The sequence below is a fragment of the Narcine bancroftii genome, chromosome 12, assembly GCF_036971445.1.
Source record: "Narcine bancroftii isolate sNarBan1 chromosome 12, sNarBan1.hap1, whole genome shotgun sequence".
In the NCBI taxonomy this organism is placed as follows: domain Eukaryota; kingdom Metazoa; phylum Chordata; class Chondrichthyes; order Torpediniformes; family Narcinidae; genus Narcine; species Narcine bancroftii.
The window spans coordinates 82,604,125-82,623,329 of NC_091480.1; the positions used below are offsets into that span (position 1 = coordinate 82,604,125).

The 19,205-nt window shown below is 39.6% G+C and overlaps 2 protein-coding genes across 3 annotated transcripts in view; both read right to left on the reverse strand.

The window, feature by feature from the left end:
• Positions 1 to 5,983, reverse strand: part of dhx58 (DEXH (Asp-Glu-X-His) box polypeptide 58) — a 35,054-nt gene extending 29,071 nt beyond the window's left edge. Inside the window, exons 1-3 of one of the 2 annotated variants that reach the window (XM_069907237.1) lie at positions 5,531 to 5,976; positions 3,827 to 4,010; positions 998 to 1,202 (exon numbers count right to left, since the gene is read on the reverse strand). In XM_069907237.1, coding sequence (XP_069763338.1) covers positions 998 to 1,202; positions 3,827 to 4,003 — 382 coding nt within the window. In that variant the 5' untranslated portion in view covers positions 4,004 to 4,010; positions 5,531 to 5,976. Of the gene's footprint in view, positions 1 to 997; positions 1,203 to 3,826; positions 4,011 to 5,530 lie in introns of both variants that reach the window. The other variant, XM_069907238.1, reaches the window with a different exon arrangement.
• Positions 5,984 to 9,716: 3,733 nt separating this feature from the next.
• kat2a (K(lysine) acetyltransferase 2A) overlaps positions 9,717 to 19,205 on the reverse strand; it is a 33,646-nt gene continuing 24,157 nt past the window's right edge. Inside the window, exons 13-19 of the mRNA XM_069904962.1 lie at positions 18,000 to 18,110; positions 17,734 to 17,877; positions 16,082 to 16,196; positions 14,854 to 14,890; positions 12,781 to 12,844; positions 11,669 to 11,753; positions 9,717 to 10,514 (exon numbers count right to left, since the gene is read on the reverse strand). Of these exons, the coding sequence (XP_069761063.1) occupies positions 10,321 to 10,514; positions 11,669 to 11,753; positions 12,781 to 12,844; positions 14,854 to 14,890; positions 16,082 to 16,196; positions 17,734 to 17,877; positions 18,000 to 18,110 (750 nt within the window). The 3' untranslated portion in view covers positions 9,717 to 10,320. The remainder of the gene's footprint in view (positions 10,515 to 11,668; positions 11,754 to 12,780; positions 12,845 to 14,853; positions 14,891 to 16,081; positions 16,197 to 17,733; positions 17,878 to 17,999; positions 18,111 to 19,205) is intronic.

A 19,205-nucleotide genomic window follows, 5' to 3' on the forward strand; every position in this document is an offset into this window, starting at 1 on the left:
CTGGGACCATCCAATGATCTGGATGATAATGTGGGTAACTGGATCAGAAAGTTTGCTGATGACATTAAGATTGGATACATTGACAAGAGCAAGACAGGCTTTCAAAGTTTCCAGAGGGATCTGGACCAAATGGAAAAATGGGCCAGAAAATGGCAGATGGAATTTAATGCAGACATTGTGAGGTGTTGCAGTTTGGAAGGACAACCCAGGGTAGGACAAACATAGTAAATGGTAGGGCACTGAGGAGTGCAAAGGAATTCAGAAACATAATTCCATGAAAGTGGCATCACAGGTAGACAGGGTTGTAAAAAAAGCTTATGGCATCTTGGCCTTCATAAATCAAATATGAGTTTGGATGTTATGATGAGATTGTATAAGACATTGATTAAACAGGTTGGGACTTTATTCCTTAGAGTGTAGAAGAATGAGGGGAGATTTAATAGAGGTTTATAAAATTATGAGGGAACTAGACAGAGTAAATGTGAGTAGGCTCTTTCCACTTAGATTGGGAGAGGACATGGCTTTAGGGTGAAAGGTTAAATGTTTAGGGGAATATTAGGGGGAACTTCTTCACTCAGAGAGTGGTGGGAGTTTGGAACGAGCTGCCATCTGATGTGGTAAATGCGGGCTCACTCTTTAGTTTTAAGAATAAATTGGATCGATACATGGGTGGGAGAGGCGGAGGGATATGGAATGGGTGCAGATCAATGTTTTGGCATAGACTTGAAGGGTCAAATAGCCTATGCTGTAGTTTTTCTATGATTCTATGTTCAAAATTATACCTAAACCTGAATCCCTTGTCAGAAACAGAAAAATAGATAATCCTTGTTACCAATGCATAATCTGCATTCAAGGTAATCCAAATAAGTCACCTCATATGAAGAATCTGGATACTCCTTCTAAGTACAACCCATTTCTCTTTCGCTTTAATGTAATATTATAAAGCCAGTGACTTCTATTTAGAAGGTCATAGAGCTGGAGGATTAAACTGTATTACCTGTTAACTCTATGTGCCTGTCTTCTTCTGTGCTCTTCAGTGCATTTTGCAGGATCTGTGCTGTGCAGATGATAACATCACTCTTCTGTACAACGTTTGCAAATTGCTCCTTAAGTTCGGTGTCACCGCTTATTGGTACTACATTATAGTTAGGCGTTAGGTATGGCTTAAACTCATTTTCATAATGCTGATTCACCAGAGGCACCTGTAAATGAATGCCAATCATGTTTCTATAGGGTCTTGGACATTTTGGAACCGGACATTTTGGCCTCCATAGTTTGACACTGGACATTTTTCCGTACACAGTTTGGTGCTGGATATTTTGGTGCTAACGGTTAGACTACAACAATTTATTCACTTATTAAACTTATTATGAAGTAAGGCATGGTGCTTCAGGCTGTCGTGCGAGACCCTGCTCTCGGGACAGTGTCTGTCGCTCTATCACATCAAGCTGACCGACTCGGCAGATTGGAGGCTTGACAGCCTTTGGCACCTTTGGTGGGAGGGAACCTGCTGCCAAGCCCTTTTGGGGTAGCAGGGACAGGTTGTCCTGGGGCCGGGGACCGGACACAGATCCCCTCATGATCCTTGATCACCCTCTACTCTCGGTCGCCCTCTGTCACCCGGCTCCCTCCAATCGATTTCCCCCTGTCCCCCGGCCCTCTCCACCCAACCCTGGCCCCCAGCCCCCATTCCTTATTGACAAGAAACTATTTTAATCAATAAATTAAATGGCATGTCCATTGCCAAATGCAAGGGCCAAATGTTTGTGTACACACACACACACACACACACACACACACACACACACACACACACACACACACACACACACACACACACACACACACACAACTTAGGGAATTAATGTTTTCACAGAAGATTTCACTAAACCTGTGCAACACAGGAATTTTTTAGGTACAACACAAGGAAGAAATAAATAGGAGATGGAAGATGTAAAAGTTCATCACTTCTGCCAGTCAACGTGACCGTGCCTGAAATTCTGTGTCAAATTAACTTTCTTGTCCCATCCAATATCCCCAAATGTTCCCTATGATCTTAAGTCTAACTGCAGTCCAAAGCAAAGAGAGGCGCAGGTGTGGGGGGTGGGGGGGGGGGGGGGGGGGGGGGGAAAACCCCAGAACATTCTGAAAATACTCAGCAAGCCAAGCAACATTTTTGGAGAGAGCAAGACCTTACCTTCATTGGATTTGCCAATGACAACTGCTGAGAAATTGGAGCAGGTTCATGTTCAGTCACTGTGTGGAGCCCAACATCAGGAATGAAAGGGTTAGCATATGTAGAACAATTGTCGGCTCTTGGACTGAACTCAATGGAGTACAGAAAAATGAGGGGTGGGGGCCTCAGGTTGGCATTTCGAATGCTGAATGGCCTGAACAGAGTAGATGTGGCAGGGATATTTCCTATGGTAGGGGAGTCTAGGACAAGAGGGTACAACTTCAGGATAAGAACAGAGATGGGGAAACATTTCTTTAGTCAGAGGGTTGTGAGTCTGTGGAACTTGTTGGCACAGGTAGCTGTAGAAGCGAGGTCGTTGGGTGTATTTAAGACAGTGATTGACAGGGATTTGATCAGTCAGGACATCAAGGGTTATGGGGAGAAAGCCAGGGAGTGGGGCTGAGTGGGAGTATGGATCAGCTCATTAATAGAATTGCGGGCTTACTTCTGCTCCTAGAAGTTTTGTGGAAACTGCCAAAATGTTTGGCCTGGAAGTCAGCCTGAAGAAAACTGAGGTCCTCCATCAGCCAGCTCCCCACCATGACCACCAGCCCCCCCACATCTCCATCGGGCACACAGAACTCAAAACGGTCAACCAGTTTACCTACCTCGGCTGCACCATTTCATCTGATGCAAGGATCGACAAAGAGATAGACAACAGACTCGCCAAGGCAAATAGCGCCTTTGGAAGACTACACAAAAGAGTGTGGAAAAACAACCACCTGAAGAAACACACAAAGATCAGCGTGCACAGAGCCGTTGTCATACCCACGCTCCTGTTCGGCTCCGAATCATGGGTCCTCTACCGGCATCACCTACGGCTCCTAGAACGCTTCCATCAGCGCTGTCTCCGCTCCATCCTCAACATTCATTGGAATGACTTCATCACCAACATCGAAATACTTGAGCTGGCAGAGTCTGCAAGCATCGAATCCATGCTGCTGAAGACCCAACTGCGCTGGGTGGGTCACGTCTCCAGAATGAAGGACCATCGCCTTCCCAAGATCGTGTTCTATGGCGAGCTCTCCACTGGCCAACGAGAAAGAGGTGCACCAAAGAAAGGGTACAAGGACTGTTTAAATAACTCTCTTGGTGCCTGCCCCATTGACTACCGCCAGTGGGCTCATATTGCCTCCAACCGTGCATCTTGGCGCCTCACAGTTCGGCGGGCAGCAACCTCCTTTGAAGAAGACCGCAGAGCCCACCTCACTGACAAAAGACAAAGGAGGAAAAACCCAACACCCAACCCCAACCAACCAATTTTCCCCTGCAACTGCTGCAACCGTGTCTGCCTGTCCCGCATCGGACCTGTCAGCCACCAACGAGCCTGCAGCAGACGTGGACATACACTTTCATAAATCTTCATCCGCGAAGCCAAGCCAAAGAAGAAGAATTAGGAGCAATTGCTGGAGAAGTTTTTCCAGTAAATTCGGGAATTCCATTTTGAGAGATGCCAGTTGTTCCACATGGAACAGCTATGGTCTCCCAGCAACTTTTAACCCAAGAAGTTCATTGGCCAGGAAATAATGTCTCCCTAAATACGACTGACATACTGGTTTACAACATTAAAATAATGACTGTACATTTTACCTTATTTACAAGAACAGCTACTTTGCCTTGACCTCTTCTTGTGTCCAGATGGTGCTTGGTAACATACACAACTGCCCTTGTTTTGCCTCCACCTGTTGGTAGCCATATGATGATATTTTTTCCCTCGAGAGCAGGCTGCACAATCTCCCACTGATAATCCCGCAGATTAATTTGCATTGTATATCTGAAACAAGACCAAATAAAAATTAATCCTCTCTTTTCTTTTTGGATAGAACTGAAGTAGCCTGCGGATTTAGTTTTGGGTTGATTTAATCCATTTTTAAATTGCTAAAGTAATCTGTTTTTTTTCCCCCTGTCATTTTCAAGTGGCTTAAAAGGTGTGATTTAGATCATTAGTTAAAGGCTTGGAGAAAAGGGAGCGCGAGAGTCAGTAGAGATCAGTAGGATGTCAGAAAAGTACAATTTATAAAGACCATGGGGAAAAGCGATGGTGGACCTTCCCTCCCAGAATGCCGTGTGACAGAGAAAGGGATGTATGCAAGGCTGCCTGGAGAGGTTTCTCTGCCGCACGAGAATCTGGGAAGTTAGGTTTTCCCCATGGACTTTATAAATTCTGTGCTATACACTACCAACTTTCCCACGCTTAAACATTGTCTGCTAATGTTATTTATTTCCCTTCTCTCTCTCACTCTCTCTCTCTCTCTCGCTGTGATTTTCCTAGGCAAAAGTTTATAACTTCATTTTAATCTTTTCTTCCTTCACATTCCTGCACTCACGTAAAAACTTGGGTCATTTCAATGCAATTGCTCGTTTCACACTGCATGATTGCAACGCCCGTGTCTGCAGACACCGGGATTGCACTAGGGGTCGAGGCTGTCAATCCCCGGCGTGAAATGACATCATCTGATGCCAGAGTTGAGCTGATTTTGCTTTCACACAAGGCACTTTAAAGGCCAATTGCCGATGGATTCCTGGGATCACTTGCCAGTGTGAAAGAGACTTATAATAGCTCTGCCTTGTATAGGCTAACCAGTGTATGGATGTATTATGTTTTAGTACAAATGTTGTATCGAGTTTCACGTAGAAAGGTTATAATGTGGCTTATTTTTCCAGAAAAGGATTAAAATTAAATACAGAGATAAAACAATGTATCGTAGTAATTATATAATAAAAAAATTACTGGCCAATTAGTCTTACCTATACAAAATTATTAACCACACCTGCCAAATGGTTATGGAAAGCCGAGAAGCGAATTAGACAGTGACTGAATTTGGTTACGCAGAAGCTTCTCTAAAAAAATATGTATCACAGTGTATCCATACATCCTTAGGGGTTAAAATCCCTGTTTAAAAAAATAACCAAATAGCTACCTGCTTTGCTGCTCCAATCTTGTTCATTTGTGCTTTCAGTACCCATCCTGTTTGACAGCCTATGCAAACAAAAGCAAACCTCATGCTTCTGAATTCAGATTAATCCAAATTCAAATGCATGATGTAGAAGATAAACCCATCTTAATTCATAGCCTGGGATCTTTTGGATGGGCCAGAAAACAGATGAATCTTCATTTAATAAAACAGCAGGCACTCCAATAGAGTCCGGCTCCTTCAGTACTGCACTAAGTCTAGATTTTTGTCTTCAATACACATAAAGAAAATCTGAATTTGAAAAATATTTTAAAAGAATTTCAGGGAGCGTTTCATTTTAGGTGGTAACACTGTTTTATAAATTAAAAATCCAACTCACCAGGAACTCTGTCTTGTTCTTCTCTAAACAGCAACCAGCTGGCATCTAATTCTGTCTTGGTTTTTAAATAAAGCAAGCAAGATTTTTTTCTCTCGGGTTCAGGAACAGAAACTGAAACGACTGATAAATGTGTCATGCAACTGAAACTGTAGGGCTCTTAAAAAGGGGTATAGTGACTACCAATATTAAATGTTCAACATTTCAAATTTAATGTTAGTGGAATTTGAATTGAACAAAACCCCAATATTTTTCTCACAGATAACACATTTGTTCTACACCAGTGGATTGAAGAGACATTGATCACAATTTAAATTTTCAGGCTGCAGGGGAATGGATTCTGCCATTGAATTTAACGCTTTGCTTTCTTTTCTACCAATAAATTATATAAATGCATGAACCATTTTCAAAATTGGTGCAATTAAGTGAATTATTTTAGGTTTAAGTAAGTAGTCAGAAGCTCATGACAAAAATATTCTCATTTTACAGCAGTTGATTATTGTAGCCATAATCTGGAGGGGCTCAGCCGGTCTCGCAGTGCCCGTCGGAGGTAAAGATACATTACTGACATTTTGGCCCTCAAAGTATGAGCAAAAAAAAAGAGACAGGCGTCTGTGTTAAAGGCTAGGAGTAAAATGTGAGGGGGAGGAGTACAGATTGTTGCAGGCTTGTTATTTTTTAATGAGTTAATTTGGGGATTGGAACAGTGTGCAACATTTACAAATTTCACAATAACATTTTGAAATAAACACAGAGGCATCTATGTTCATAGTTAATGCTCTCAACTAAAGACTATAACAATGGATTGTTTACCTAAGGAAAAGCCTTTTGATGAGAAGAGAAATTATAATAAGGTTATATGTTTATGACTCATGCTTTTTGGAAATTGAAACTGAAACCAGTATTGATCAAGCAAGTCATGTGATTGAGACATTTGAAGAAGCAGCATTCAGGATCATGAGCCAGACAGCGGAATAGACAGAAATGAAGTAACTTTGTGTGAGATGATCACTGCTGTTGTTTTCTCCTTGTCAAGGAAGAAATAATGATCTTCTCTGACCATTGTAATGGTCATTTTGATTTACCCATGTCTGAGTAAAGGAAACAGGATCATTCCTATATTAGGATCATGATCATTCTAATGGTTATTTCACTTAACTCTTGCCTGAGTTTATGGAAGCACAAATTTCTTAACCCCCTATGCAAGGAAGAGATGAGTTGTGATAATCATTTGTATGAAAGAATGTTTTACTGGAAGCAACTCAATAAGGATTCATGAGCTTTGAGAAGTCTGATGACTTGGTGTCTCACCTACTTTATAATTACTTCTGAAAATTAATTTAAAGGTTCTGAGTTTCAGCACAGGATTTCTAAAACTGAATTTTGAATTGACTTATCAGAATTGTTACTAAGCTGCAATAGTTTGGGTAATACATATACACATTTGCGCATAGTTGGGGTTAAGTTTAGATTTAAGTAAGATGCTATATTATTAGTAATTATTAATAAAAATATTGTTTTAAAAATATAATTGTCCTGGTGAATTTCTATTGTTCCTGGTCTATGATGTAACAAGAGCAACAGACAAAAAGTGTGAATTGGATATGATAAGAGGACAGGAGAGAGCAAAAGTGAGAATTGATTTTATCTCTGTGAAAGGAGACAGAGGGAAAGGGGGGAGAGAGAGAGAGCTAGAGAAAAGGATACATAGGGAAAGATGGTGAGTGTGGATTTCTAATGAAAACTAGAGAAGCTGATGTTAATGCCATTTGGTTAGAGGGTGCCCAGAAGAAATACGAGGTATTGTTCCTCCAATTTGCAGGTGGTCTCAGTCTGCCAAAGAATAGGATGATGAATTTAAATGGGTGGTGTTCAAGAATAGTTTCAGTGGGTTCAAAGAGAATCAAGATTGGACACATGTTGTCAAGAAACAGTGGGGTTTATTTATGCACAGGGGAATTCATAAAAGGGCACACACTCACATAGAATAACCCAGAATAATTCACAAATAACCACATCAGATCACTTTACCTGTAGCCAGGAAATGTACAACAGGGACATGGAAATCTGACTCCCATCTTCTCAATGGTAGAAATGAACAGTTGTGTTCCTCTTGAAAAGATCACATGTATTCTTAGAAGGGGATACAACACCTTCATGAAAATTTGGCAGCCTTACCTAGAATATATATAGGCACTTCAATGACACCACTATAGGGATGTGATAATTTCTGGTTAGCCAAAAGACCTTTCCTGGAAGAGAGCCCAATAATCAAGAAACCTCAACCTCTTGCACCACGTCTTTAGTCACGTGTTAAAACTGTATTATCCTCCAATTTCTAACCTAACACGGGTAACAATCCTGAGATCACAACCATGGAGGTCCTGTCCTTCAATCTCGCACCCATCTCCCTGAACTCTCCTTACAGGACCTCCTCACCTTTCCTACCCACGTCATTGGTCACTACATGGTCCACGCCATCTGGCTGTTCACCCACCCTTCTGAGAATGCCGTGAAGTTGATCTGAGCTATCTAGAAACCTGGCTCGCTCCTGAGATAATGAACTGACCTAACTTTCAGGTTAAAAATCCCCCATAATGCTGTCCTTCTGACATGTCTTTTGTATTTTATAATCCACATACCAGCTGCTGCATGGGGGCCAGTATATAACTGTCACTAGTTTCCTTTCATCAACCCGTAAGGATTCTAATCCTACGTCGGTCATCCTTGGCTGCGTGCTATCTTTGCTTTCCTGCCATTTCCCCCTTCTTCAGCCCTAGCTCTATTAAACATGCACACCAGGATATTGGTCCCTTTTCGGTTCAGGATGTAACCCATCCTTTTTGTATAGGTCGTTCCTTTCCCAAAAAAGATCCCAATGATACAAGAATCCGAAGCCCTGACCCCTGCACCAGTTTCTCGGGCACATTTATCTGCGTGAACTTGCTATTTTTGCTCGCACTTGCACGTGGCACAGGCAGCAATGCTGAGACTACCAACCTGGAGCCTCTGGAGGTCCTGCTTCTCAGCTTTCTCCCTACTCTCCAGTATTCAGGGCCTCCTTACTTATCTTACCCATGTCATTGGTACCAACATGTACCAAGGGCTGTTTGCCCTCTCCCCTCAGAATATTCTGGTCCTGATTTGAGACATCTTGTACCTTGCCACCAGCCACGTAGCACACCATCCGGGTATCTTTATCGGGTCAGTTTTCCTCACACTGGAACCTCCTATCACTGTTAAGTACCTCTTTTCCCTCTCTGATATAGATATGCTCACTGCCAGAAACCTAGTCCCCACGCTCATTCTCTGTAAAGTCATCCTCCCAAATACTATCCAGAACGCTAAACTGGTTGTTCAGGAGAACAGCCACAGAGGCATTCTCTGTGATGTGAAATAATACAGCTGACCATTTATAGGTGGTATGGAAGCTATTCATTTGGACCCTAATACTGCAAGAGTCAGACTTGGAATAATCAGAAATGAGTTGATTATTAGGTTACCTAATTTATCACTCTTTTGCAGGCATATAACAATATTACTTTATTGACTCTGCAGCAATTTTTAAATGTTATTCTCTTTTATTTGTTGACAGGATGTGGATATCACTGGCAATGACCCAGAATTGAGAGCTATTAAAAATTTAACCACTGGCAGGCCTGCAGCCTCATACAGGGGTCACCAACAAAACACAGCAAATTTCTTCCCAATTGTCAAGACCCCAGCAATCTCTTCACTTGCCTATTTCAAAAATGGGAGATGTATCCTATCTGGTCCATGGGACTTATCCACATTAATACCCCTCAAAGGATATGCCACCTCTTTCCTAATCTCAAAATACCCTGACCCAAGAATTTCCCACAATGTTTACATCCTTCTCTTTGGTAAATACCAATGCAATTCTTCTCCTTGGTAAATTCCATTTTGTGTATTTTAACTGATTTTAAGACTTGTTCTCAACTTGTTTTTAACCCCACTCAGATACCATCTTAAGCAACCCCTTACTAACCACAGAGCACCTATGGCAAAGGGATTACTTAAAGTGGTATGTGAGTGGAATGAAAAAGGTTGAGAACCACTGCCATGGGTGCTCTGAGTAAGGGATTAGTTAAGGTGGTATGTGAACGGGGGAGAAAAGTCAAGAACCCCTGTTTAAATGGGGGCGGGGGAAAAAGATGACAATCTTGAGTGAATTTACTGCTGTATTTATTTACAGGAGCAAAATGTTACAGCAAATGTACAAAATGCAACTCAGTTTAAAAAAATTACAAAAGCTGAAAGTAGTCAGGCATCTTTGCATCGTGCCTTGTTGTTTACTGACAGGCAATCCTGAAGTCACAGACTCCACGGAGTAAAAAGTGAGAAGCTCACTGTGGTATACATTTTGGTGAAAGCTTCTGCTTTGTGCAAGTTCCATTATTGATTTCAATAAGTCACAATTGCAACCCCGTGACTATTTCTGTGATGCGTGTCATCTTTGTGGATACAATCATGTGCTCGATATCCAGGTTGAGCATTTAATGTCTCAATTACTTGTGTACATTTGACAGTAGAAACTGCATGCAGTGAGATGCAAACTTCAACAGTTAAACATTGGAACACTCTGGATCTTTGTCAAGAAAGCAATGCATTGTGGTATCAATGGCCAGCCCATGCAATTACCATGATGGCATTCAAACAAATTTCAGTGATCCGTTTAGTGAACAGACTGAATTACAGATTAATAATTTATTCTGCTTTTTTCAGTCTGCCAGATTTGAGTGTTCAAACCTTCACTCAACTCATTCATGTTTTCACTTATCCAAAAGTCCCATTTCCTTGATCTTGAAGTAGAAAAATTTTTCCAGCATGTTGGCACATTTGCAGTACTCGCTTTCAGGGGGATTATATTCACGGCAATTTGAGATGATACGCTGAACATCAGCAATAAACAACTTCTTGGAAACATAGTAACGATTCTTCAGTCGGTCACTCATACTCTTCAAATCTTAAGCAGCAATGAGAAACAAATTAATCTTTAGCTCATGGAAGGAGATTCTTCTACAATTTATTCAAAACAGAGGGGGCAGGAAAATCCAACTGGCTTTTCATTGCAGCACAGAGTTGATGGGCTGAATGGTTGCCTGTGCTGTAATTATACATTCTCCTCAGGAAGTTTGCATCTTACACAAGATGGCAGCTTTACAATGTTAAATATGTAAACTTATTAATATGTGTTAAATTCACTCATCTACATGGGAGGCCCGTAGTTATAGACTGTTTTATGATTTAGTACAGTGGTTTCCAAACTTCTGTGGGCTGATGCCCCCTTGCCTCCCAGTCCACATGCCGAGTGCTCCCCTCCATACAACGGCGCTGAGTGGAGGGGGTGGCAGCAGTGTGCAGCAGGGGATGGCCGCGGCGCTGAGCAGGGTGTGGTGGTGGCGGCGGTGGCACTGAGCGGGGTGGTGGGGGAGGGGAGGTAGTGACACCAGTGCAATATGGCGGCCACCGAGATCAGCTCTCGCGAGAACGTCTCGTTGCCGTTTGTTTTGCTTATTACTGCCAGCCCGACTCTGGCCGCGGCAACTGACAACCCTTCCGGATGCCAGAAAATGACTGCTTCATTAAAACTTTGCGGCAGAATGAATAATAACAAGGATGAAGGTTCAGACCGCCCCGACTTTTTCCTCACTGTGCCCTGACTGCCCCCTTTATCCTGACCACCCCTTGGATCTTTCCACCGCCCACTTTGGGAAGTTTTCAGAGACACTGCTGGAGAATATGATCCCACAACAGTAAATGCATGAAAATCAAACTCAAGTAAAATTCTCTCTTTATAAAAGCAATAAATGAGGCTAATCAAAAGATATGTGTTAAAGTGCAATTAACTGCCATGGAATGTAAAATGCAGAATTATATTTTTGAACATATCATGTTAATAAGTCAGTTTTGCCTGGCTGATTAAAGTTGTGTTAAATTAAGAATCCACTCCAAATCTAAATAATTATTATCAAATATTAAGCTGAATGAATCAAATAGTTAATTAAAAAGCATGATATGTCAAGTTAATTATCCAAGTAATTACAATCATTTTTTTTTAAATATACACACAAAGGTGTACAAGCTAAAATGAAAATTGAGCAGTTAACACAAACATACCAATTGGAAATCGAATAATTTCATAGTAGTCTGGAGCCTCAGACTTCTTCACTGGTTCCATGAAAGGCCAAGCACTAGGATGGCTCTGTTAAAAAAAAATTAAGTACACAAAGTAGTTAATGCAAGAATTAACTGAGGGCATTCTAATTAATAGATACCCTTAATTCAATCCAATGAAGAAGCCGGCAGATGTGACCTTGTAACTCTTGACATTTTAAGTTTGCGACCATTGCAGAGCTGCTGCTGAGCAATGCCCAAGTAAGCTGGAATTTGCCTGTGGAAAATAAAAGGCTCGCTCCGTATTGCATTTTCTGCTCTGGGATTCTGGAAACAGAAAAGCACAGGCAGAGTTGGGGAGAGGAAATACTTTTACATCACATCAACCTGAGTGTGTTGAGTGAAGAGCCAAGCGATCAGGTGGACTTTGAAGTTTTGACTTCAAAGGTGGTGATGTATTCAAGGTGACGTATTTGCATTTGAGAGTCTGAAAGTCAAAATACCTGAGCTGATTTACTTGAACAAAGTTTAACATTATATCAGTGCCAGTTAAAAGCCTGGTTTACTACCACTAATTCAGGATTGAAAGTATTCATTCAATGGATTCAGAGAATAAAGATGACAATTTTAGCATCATAGAAATGCAACACAGAAAATGCCCCTTTGACCAACCTTCAAGCACCTTTTACACTCAGCCCTTTATTTATGCTTCACAAATTCTCATCACCTTATGCCAGATGCCTTCATTCACCTAAACGTGAGGGACAATTTACAGTGGCCAACTAACCAATCAATTCACTCATCTTTGGGATGTGGGACAAAACCAGAGTACCTGTACCTGGAGGAAGCCTACACAAGGGCAAACCTCAGGCAGAGAGCCTTGGTTAGGATTGAAGCAGAGTCTCTGGCACTGAATGGCAGTGGCTCTACCAGTTACATCATCAGGCTGCCAAAATTCACCCTATTCAAGGTTGTGTAGTTTGAATTTTTTTTAAAGTACAAAAAGTGACTGTATTCAACATTAGAAATTAACCAGAGAGCTATTGCTTTTACACAAGTTAAGATCATTATTTAACCATGTCCCAGGTACACTGCTAGCATGGTGTTCTCACAACCTTTATTTGTGCCAGTAGATTTTTCAGTGAATTGTGTAGCTGATCTGGATCCTTCAATTCTTTCCTGGAATACAAATATGGTAGAAATTGATTAGAATGTCCATTAGCATACATTGAATTTCTACAGTTATAATCTGAGTGATGTCTCATTGCTTGGCTGGATTTTGAGTCAAGCATGAAAAGTTGTATCAATTAAATATATAGGTGCAGAGAATGAAATGCACGTTATGCTTGCCACATACACAGCATTCATTTCACAATCAACTTTAGACTAGTTGACTGAACAAGAAATCATCAATTTAAGGTACTAAATGAGCACAAAAGGAAAATAAACTTTCTTTACAAAAGCAAACCATCTGTTCAGCTCTCACTTTCAAATGACAATAAAATCAATACGAGTACTTTAGAAAGCAGAAAAGCACTTTGAAAAATAATTCTTAAAGATCCATTTCTTCATTCAATGATGTAACTATCAGGCTAGTATGCACCATACCCCAAAACATGGTTGGTAACAGTCCATGGTTATGTTTAGATCAAAAAGAATCAAACGGAGTTGATAGGCATATGTGAGGAAAAGTAAATTGCAAGAGTAGAGAGAAGTAAGAAAGTTCTTAAATTAAGAAAAGAATCATAAATTAAAAGAGGAACACAAGATTGCACCCCTCTGAGCTAGTTCTGATGCAATGGGTCAAATGGGCAATTTTTGCATCAAATTAAGCACAAATTAGTGCCAAATGCATTGTTCCCTACTGTTGAACTTCAGTTCCGTTAAAAACAATTCATATACAGTTCAACTCCAATGATCCAAAATTGAATTCTCCAAAATCTTCAATTATCCAATATTTTATTCACATTTTGGATAGATTAGGATATCCTAATCAGAAATCCTCATTTATCTAAATTTTTTTTTTTTAAGAGGCCAAATTGACCGGGGACTTCAGACTCCCGTTGCCGGCCAGAATTTTTTTGGTGAGAATTAAATATTATTTTAATGCTTAAAAAGCCTTTCCTTGTTGTTTGTTGTTGTTTAGACACCGTCACAAGGGATTTGCTGTTACTACTGAGCTGTTTTTAAAAATTGACCAGCTCTCGGAAATAACATTTATCCGAACTAGGCCTGGTCCCAACCCTCTGTAGAATCACTGGAAAAAGTAAGGCACAACCACAGCTCCCTTTTAATTAGATTTCTTAAAATGAATGCAAAAAGATATATTATTTCACATGCATTTGGAATTAGAGAAGACCAAATAAATCAAGCCTTCATTAATGAAAGCACCTCCATTGAAAATGCGATCATTCACTGCCCAGAGCAGTGCTAGCCCCCATTCTCAACAGCTGCAATAGTGAAGTGGCAGTTTATAAGAGGCTCTGAATCACATCCAGAAATGCTGTCTGATGGCGAGCATTAATTACTACTTTTAAATACCAGGTAATGAACATTCTTTAATTCACTAATAACGACATCAATGTGTGCTGGACCCAAAAATGAAATGCAACAATCAAATGTATCATAATGGTTGTAAAAGCAATGAAAAAATTGGTTACAACTTTCATACCCCAAACAAACCTAATATCTGTAAAACTCAAGTGACGAATTTATTTACTCAACTGGATAGCTAGATTCAATGCTCAAAATCCAGCACCTCAGGTCAGGTCTGTTACACCTGACACCACATTCATTATTTATCTCCTTAACACCTGATCAATATGGTTAGTGCAGATGTTCCATCAAACTTCCACGACTCGCAAATGCCTCTAAACCGAATCAACTAGTAACATCGGCCAAGGGTAGGAGCAGCAATACTGAGAATAGCCCACCTTGTTCCCCTGAATGGACATCTCTATTCTTTCAATGTATTTGAGCAAAGATCTGGGAATTTCTTAATTACCAACATAACAAGAGCATTATTGGCACAAGCATTCCAGCATATCAAGAAGAATGTTTATCATACTTTGGAGGCGACGATTTTGTCATCATTGCTCACATTTAGTGATATTTTTTTAAACATTAACATTTAATTTTTCTACTTGTTATATGGATACAAAATAAAACTCTGGCAAATTGCTCCTTACACTTTATCTTTGCCACTAGGTTTCCATCCAGTTTCCTCTGTTGGAGAGAAAAAGGATAATTAATTCTCAATTTAGGTTAACAATTTAAAACAAAACTCTTCTTTGCATCAAGTACATAACAAATAATTGGCTTTCGGAGAGATGCTGAACCAACCGAGTAATTTAGCTGCGATTTGCAGCATTGAAAATATAGTATGAAAATATTCAAACATCATTGCACTTACTTATGCATTAGGTTTTATTTTAGTGTTACAAGAAGTTTTTAAAAATAGGATTAAAAAGAATTGCTAATGCACAAAGATCTGAAATGCAAATAGAGAATATTAAAAAATACTCAGGTCAGACAGAATCAGTGGAGAAAAGCATAGAACATTACAGCATAGAAAACAGGCCCTTCAGCCCTTCTAGTCTTTGCCAAATTATTATTCTGCCTAGTCCCTCAGACATACACTCAGCCCACATCCCACCAAATCCCTCCCATCCATGTACTTGACCAAATTTTTCTTAAATGTTAAATTGAGCCTGCATTCATCACTACATCTGGCAGCTCATTGCATACTCCCACCACAGCATGAAGAATTCCCTAATGTTCCCCCACTTTAGCAATTCTTGAATAATACAGAGCAATCCAAAATGAATCAAGTTCCAGTCAAGTGATACTCTTGTAGCAACATCATCGGCCTTAATAAGACAGCACTCTCATGTAAATTTGGGTGTCTTTACCTAAAATGATATGCACTTTGATCGGAGGCAAGGCAACAAAGATTCATTATAATGGTTCCTGGGATGGCAGGTTTGCTATTTGAAAAGTTAATGAATAAATTTAGGACTGTAGTCAGATTTTGGAAGAATGAGGCATTTGCATTGAAATTCACAAAAATATTTATAGGGCTTGAAAGGCACATACAGAGAGAAAGTATTCCTTCATTGTGTCCGGGGGGGGGGTTTCAGTCTCAAAACAAGGGGAAAGTATTTTACAGTGTTGTCAAGGAGAAATATCATCATTCAGAGGGTGGAGAATTCTTGCATTTCTTTCTTGCTGCCGCTTCCTACACTCTTAGACTTGAAAATGTTTTCAAACCACTAAGTGATTGGCTACACATCAATAGATAATTCATCTTTGCATGCTATTCACCGAATACTTCTAGGTAAATATTTACTAAAATTATTACATTCTTATGTTCAAAGTACCTTCAGCATTTCTATTCTTTTGAAATGCAACACTTACGAATTCCAGGTATACTCTCAATGGGTATCTGCCGAACTCCTTCCTTGAAGCAGGTGAGGCCTGGGTAAACCTTCCGGATCTGTGCTTGCTTTCTCTCAATCAGCTTCTTTATGATCTGAGTAGAAATTTATTATTTCAATTAGAATAGACAGTAGATATGAATAGCTAGTTCACTTTTGAACATCTGATTTCTGTGTAACTGCCCAGCGTATGTAGCACTTGACTGGAATTGGATTTATTTTCGACTGCTCGGTATTATTCAAGAGCTCTGGTCTTCAGTGTACTGCATGTTGAATTATCGATTTCATGGCTCAACTGAAAGCACTCATCTGAGAGGAAAGAACATCCATTCAAGTCCTGAACTTGGGTACAAAAATCTCTGCTGACAATCCAGTAAATTATTTTTTTTTTAAATACAGTATAGTAACAGGCTATTTTGGCCCACAAGTCCGTGCCGCCCAATTTGCACCCAATTAACTACACCCCTGGGGAAAACGCATGCAGACTTGAGTAAAAGTAGGTTAATGGTCGCCCAATAAGATGTTAAACTGGAGCTACATCTTCTTTCTCAGGTGGACCCAAAAGAACCAAAAGCTCCATTTTGAAGAGCAGGAAAGATTCATTTCAGTATCCTAGCTAATATTCATCTCCCCTATTCGTCATCATAACTAGAGCAGAGCATTTGGCCCTGATTGTTCATTCTTCTGTGTGTGAAATTGGCTCAGATTAGTTTCTCCCACCAACCTCACCCTTTACCTTTAGTTTTCCTCTGGAAGAGAAGGACGTCATCTTTTTGTATATTTTAAAATGTTATACCTCCATTTTTTTTTGGTCGCTTAAATTGTAAATGATCTCCGCTTTTGACCAAAACTATACAAACTTTTCAGTGTGGGAACTTGGACAAACGGTCTGCTGGGCTTGTTGTCTTGTTCTGCATTTCACAACTCCTGCTGTCCTTTAACATTCATTTGTGTATGTTCTCACTCTGCAACTGCTCCCATTTGCTCTTTGACCAGATAATCTTGTTTTCAGTCTTACCCTGTCATCACTTGCTTCCCCTCCTCTGCAAATTAAGAGGCTTTTTTTCCCCCTTCTTACACGGTTTCAAAAAAGGGTAGTTAATCTGAGATAGTAACTATTTATTTTCCCCACAGATGAAGCCTGACCAATATTTTTACCCTTTCCTCTCTGGAGCTTGCTCTATGGAAACTGTCTACCGTTTGTCTAAGTTCCCACACTGAAAAGTTTGTATAGTTTTGGTCAAAAGCGGAGATCATTTACAATTTAAGTGAAAAAAAAATAGAGGTATAACATTTTAAAATATACAAAAAGATGACGCATTTCATGTTATAAAATGGGAAGCAAAATAAAAATATTTTAAAAAGTAAAAAATTAAAATTAAAAACAATGGGAAGCTGGGATTAGTGGGTGCTCACTAGACATCATAATTTGGTAGGCTGCATAACCTGTTTTCATGCTGTATAACCTTGAGAATGATTAAAGTAATAGAAGCTTAAATCTGGCATCAAGGGTCTATCAAACTTAAATACCCTGAATTTAGCAAAGGAAATATATAATCTTGTATTTTGATTAAAATATGCAACTAAAGGTGTCTTTCCAAATATATACTCAAGTATATTTGACGACCATACCTCTTTTTGCTTTTTAATTATATGCGACAGTTCAGTGTAGGGGATTCTTGGATTAAGTTCACATTCCATCAATGTAGCTCCTTCATAATCCTTGATGTAGCCCACATACCGGCTTTTAGGAACTTTAATATCTTTTGAGAAACCCTGGTACAAGAAAACAAGGCACAAAAAATAATTGTGTTCAACACCTTTTCACCAGTATTATATTTGGCCTTTAATTTCTCTCTTTATTTTGTATACGAAAGCGTTGAGCTGAAGATCATTACCTGCTTTTTGAAATAGCCAATGGCATATTCATCCGCATAAGTCAGGAAGTGTAAAATATTGTGTTTAATGTGGTATTCTTTCAGATGATTCATCAGATGAGTTCCATAACCCTGGTGTGAAATAATATTTAATATTTCTTTTTAAAATATTCATTTTGCTTCATTGTAGGGGCATAGGGTTCAATGAGAACTGCATTCCAAACTCAGAGATAACCTGATGCAAAAGAGTTTCAACTAACCTTTGTGTATAAAATTCTGACTTGAAGTTAAATAGTTACTTAACATTTGAGTTCATCATTTAAAAATAAAAATTCCTGTAATGGAAAGAAAATGGACAAAAATAAATAAAATCCACAGGATCCATCTTCTCGTGATTTTCTCCAGGATCTCACAAAGACATGAGAAGAAAATGCAACCTGAGCCAAAAGATGCAAAGGGAGGGGTAAGCGAGAAGCTAATCAAAGAGGCAAATCTATAAGGAGATGAAAGAGGAATGGGAGCTTTCAGTGGCACAGTGCCTTGGGAAAGGTTGCAGCCTGAAATGTTGACCACCTTTTGCCTTCCTTGGATGCTGCCTGAACCGCTGAGTTCCTCCAGCATGTTGTGTATAGCTAACGGCAAGGTTGAATCAGAATAATGGAAGAGAAGTGAGGTCTCCCAGTCTCAAACTCATCACCTTTGGGAAGAATCTCAATTTTATCATTTTCCCTACACTTATGCTCTCCAATCTTAACTTTATTCTACCTTTTTGCACTTAACAATTCATATTTGTCAGTAATAAATTTAATTTGCCATCCATCTACAAACCCCCATTTCAAACACCCTATTCCACTAGCCTCTAGTAGTCATTGAAATCCATTGATACCATCTTCACAGTTCAATAAGCTTAAAATATCACGTCAGTACTCAAACCTCTCATGTCTTCAAACCTCTCATGTTTCATACTAATTATCATTTTTATGAAACCAATAAATGTGCAGTGCACAGTTCCTTGGAGGGAATAAGCCAAAGCCAAAAATGGATAAAGCTTTAAAATATTTACTACAAGTTCCAGCTAGTCAGCTGATAACTTTTTATTTTAAACATTGTGCAATAAGACATCAGCCATAAATATTTTATACAAGATGTTATGTATTATGTAATTTTTAAAAAGATTATTTAGTTTTGAATTAATCACTGATCATGGACTTTGATAAAGGGAAAAAA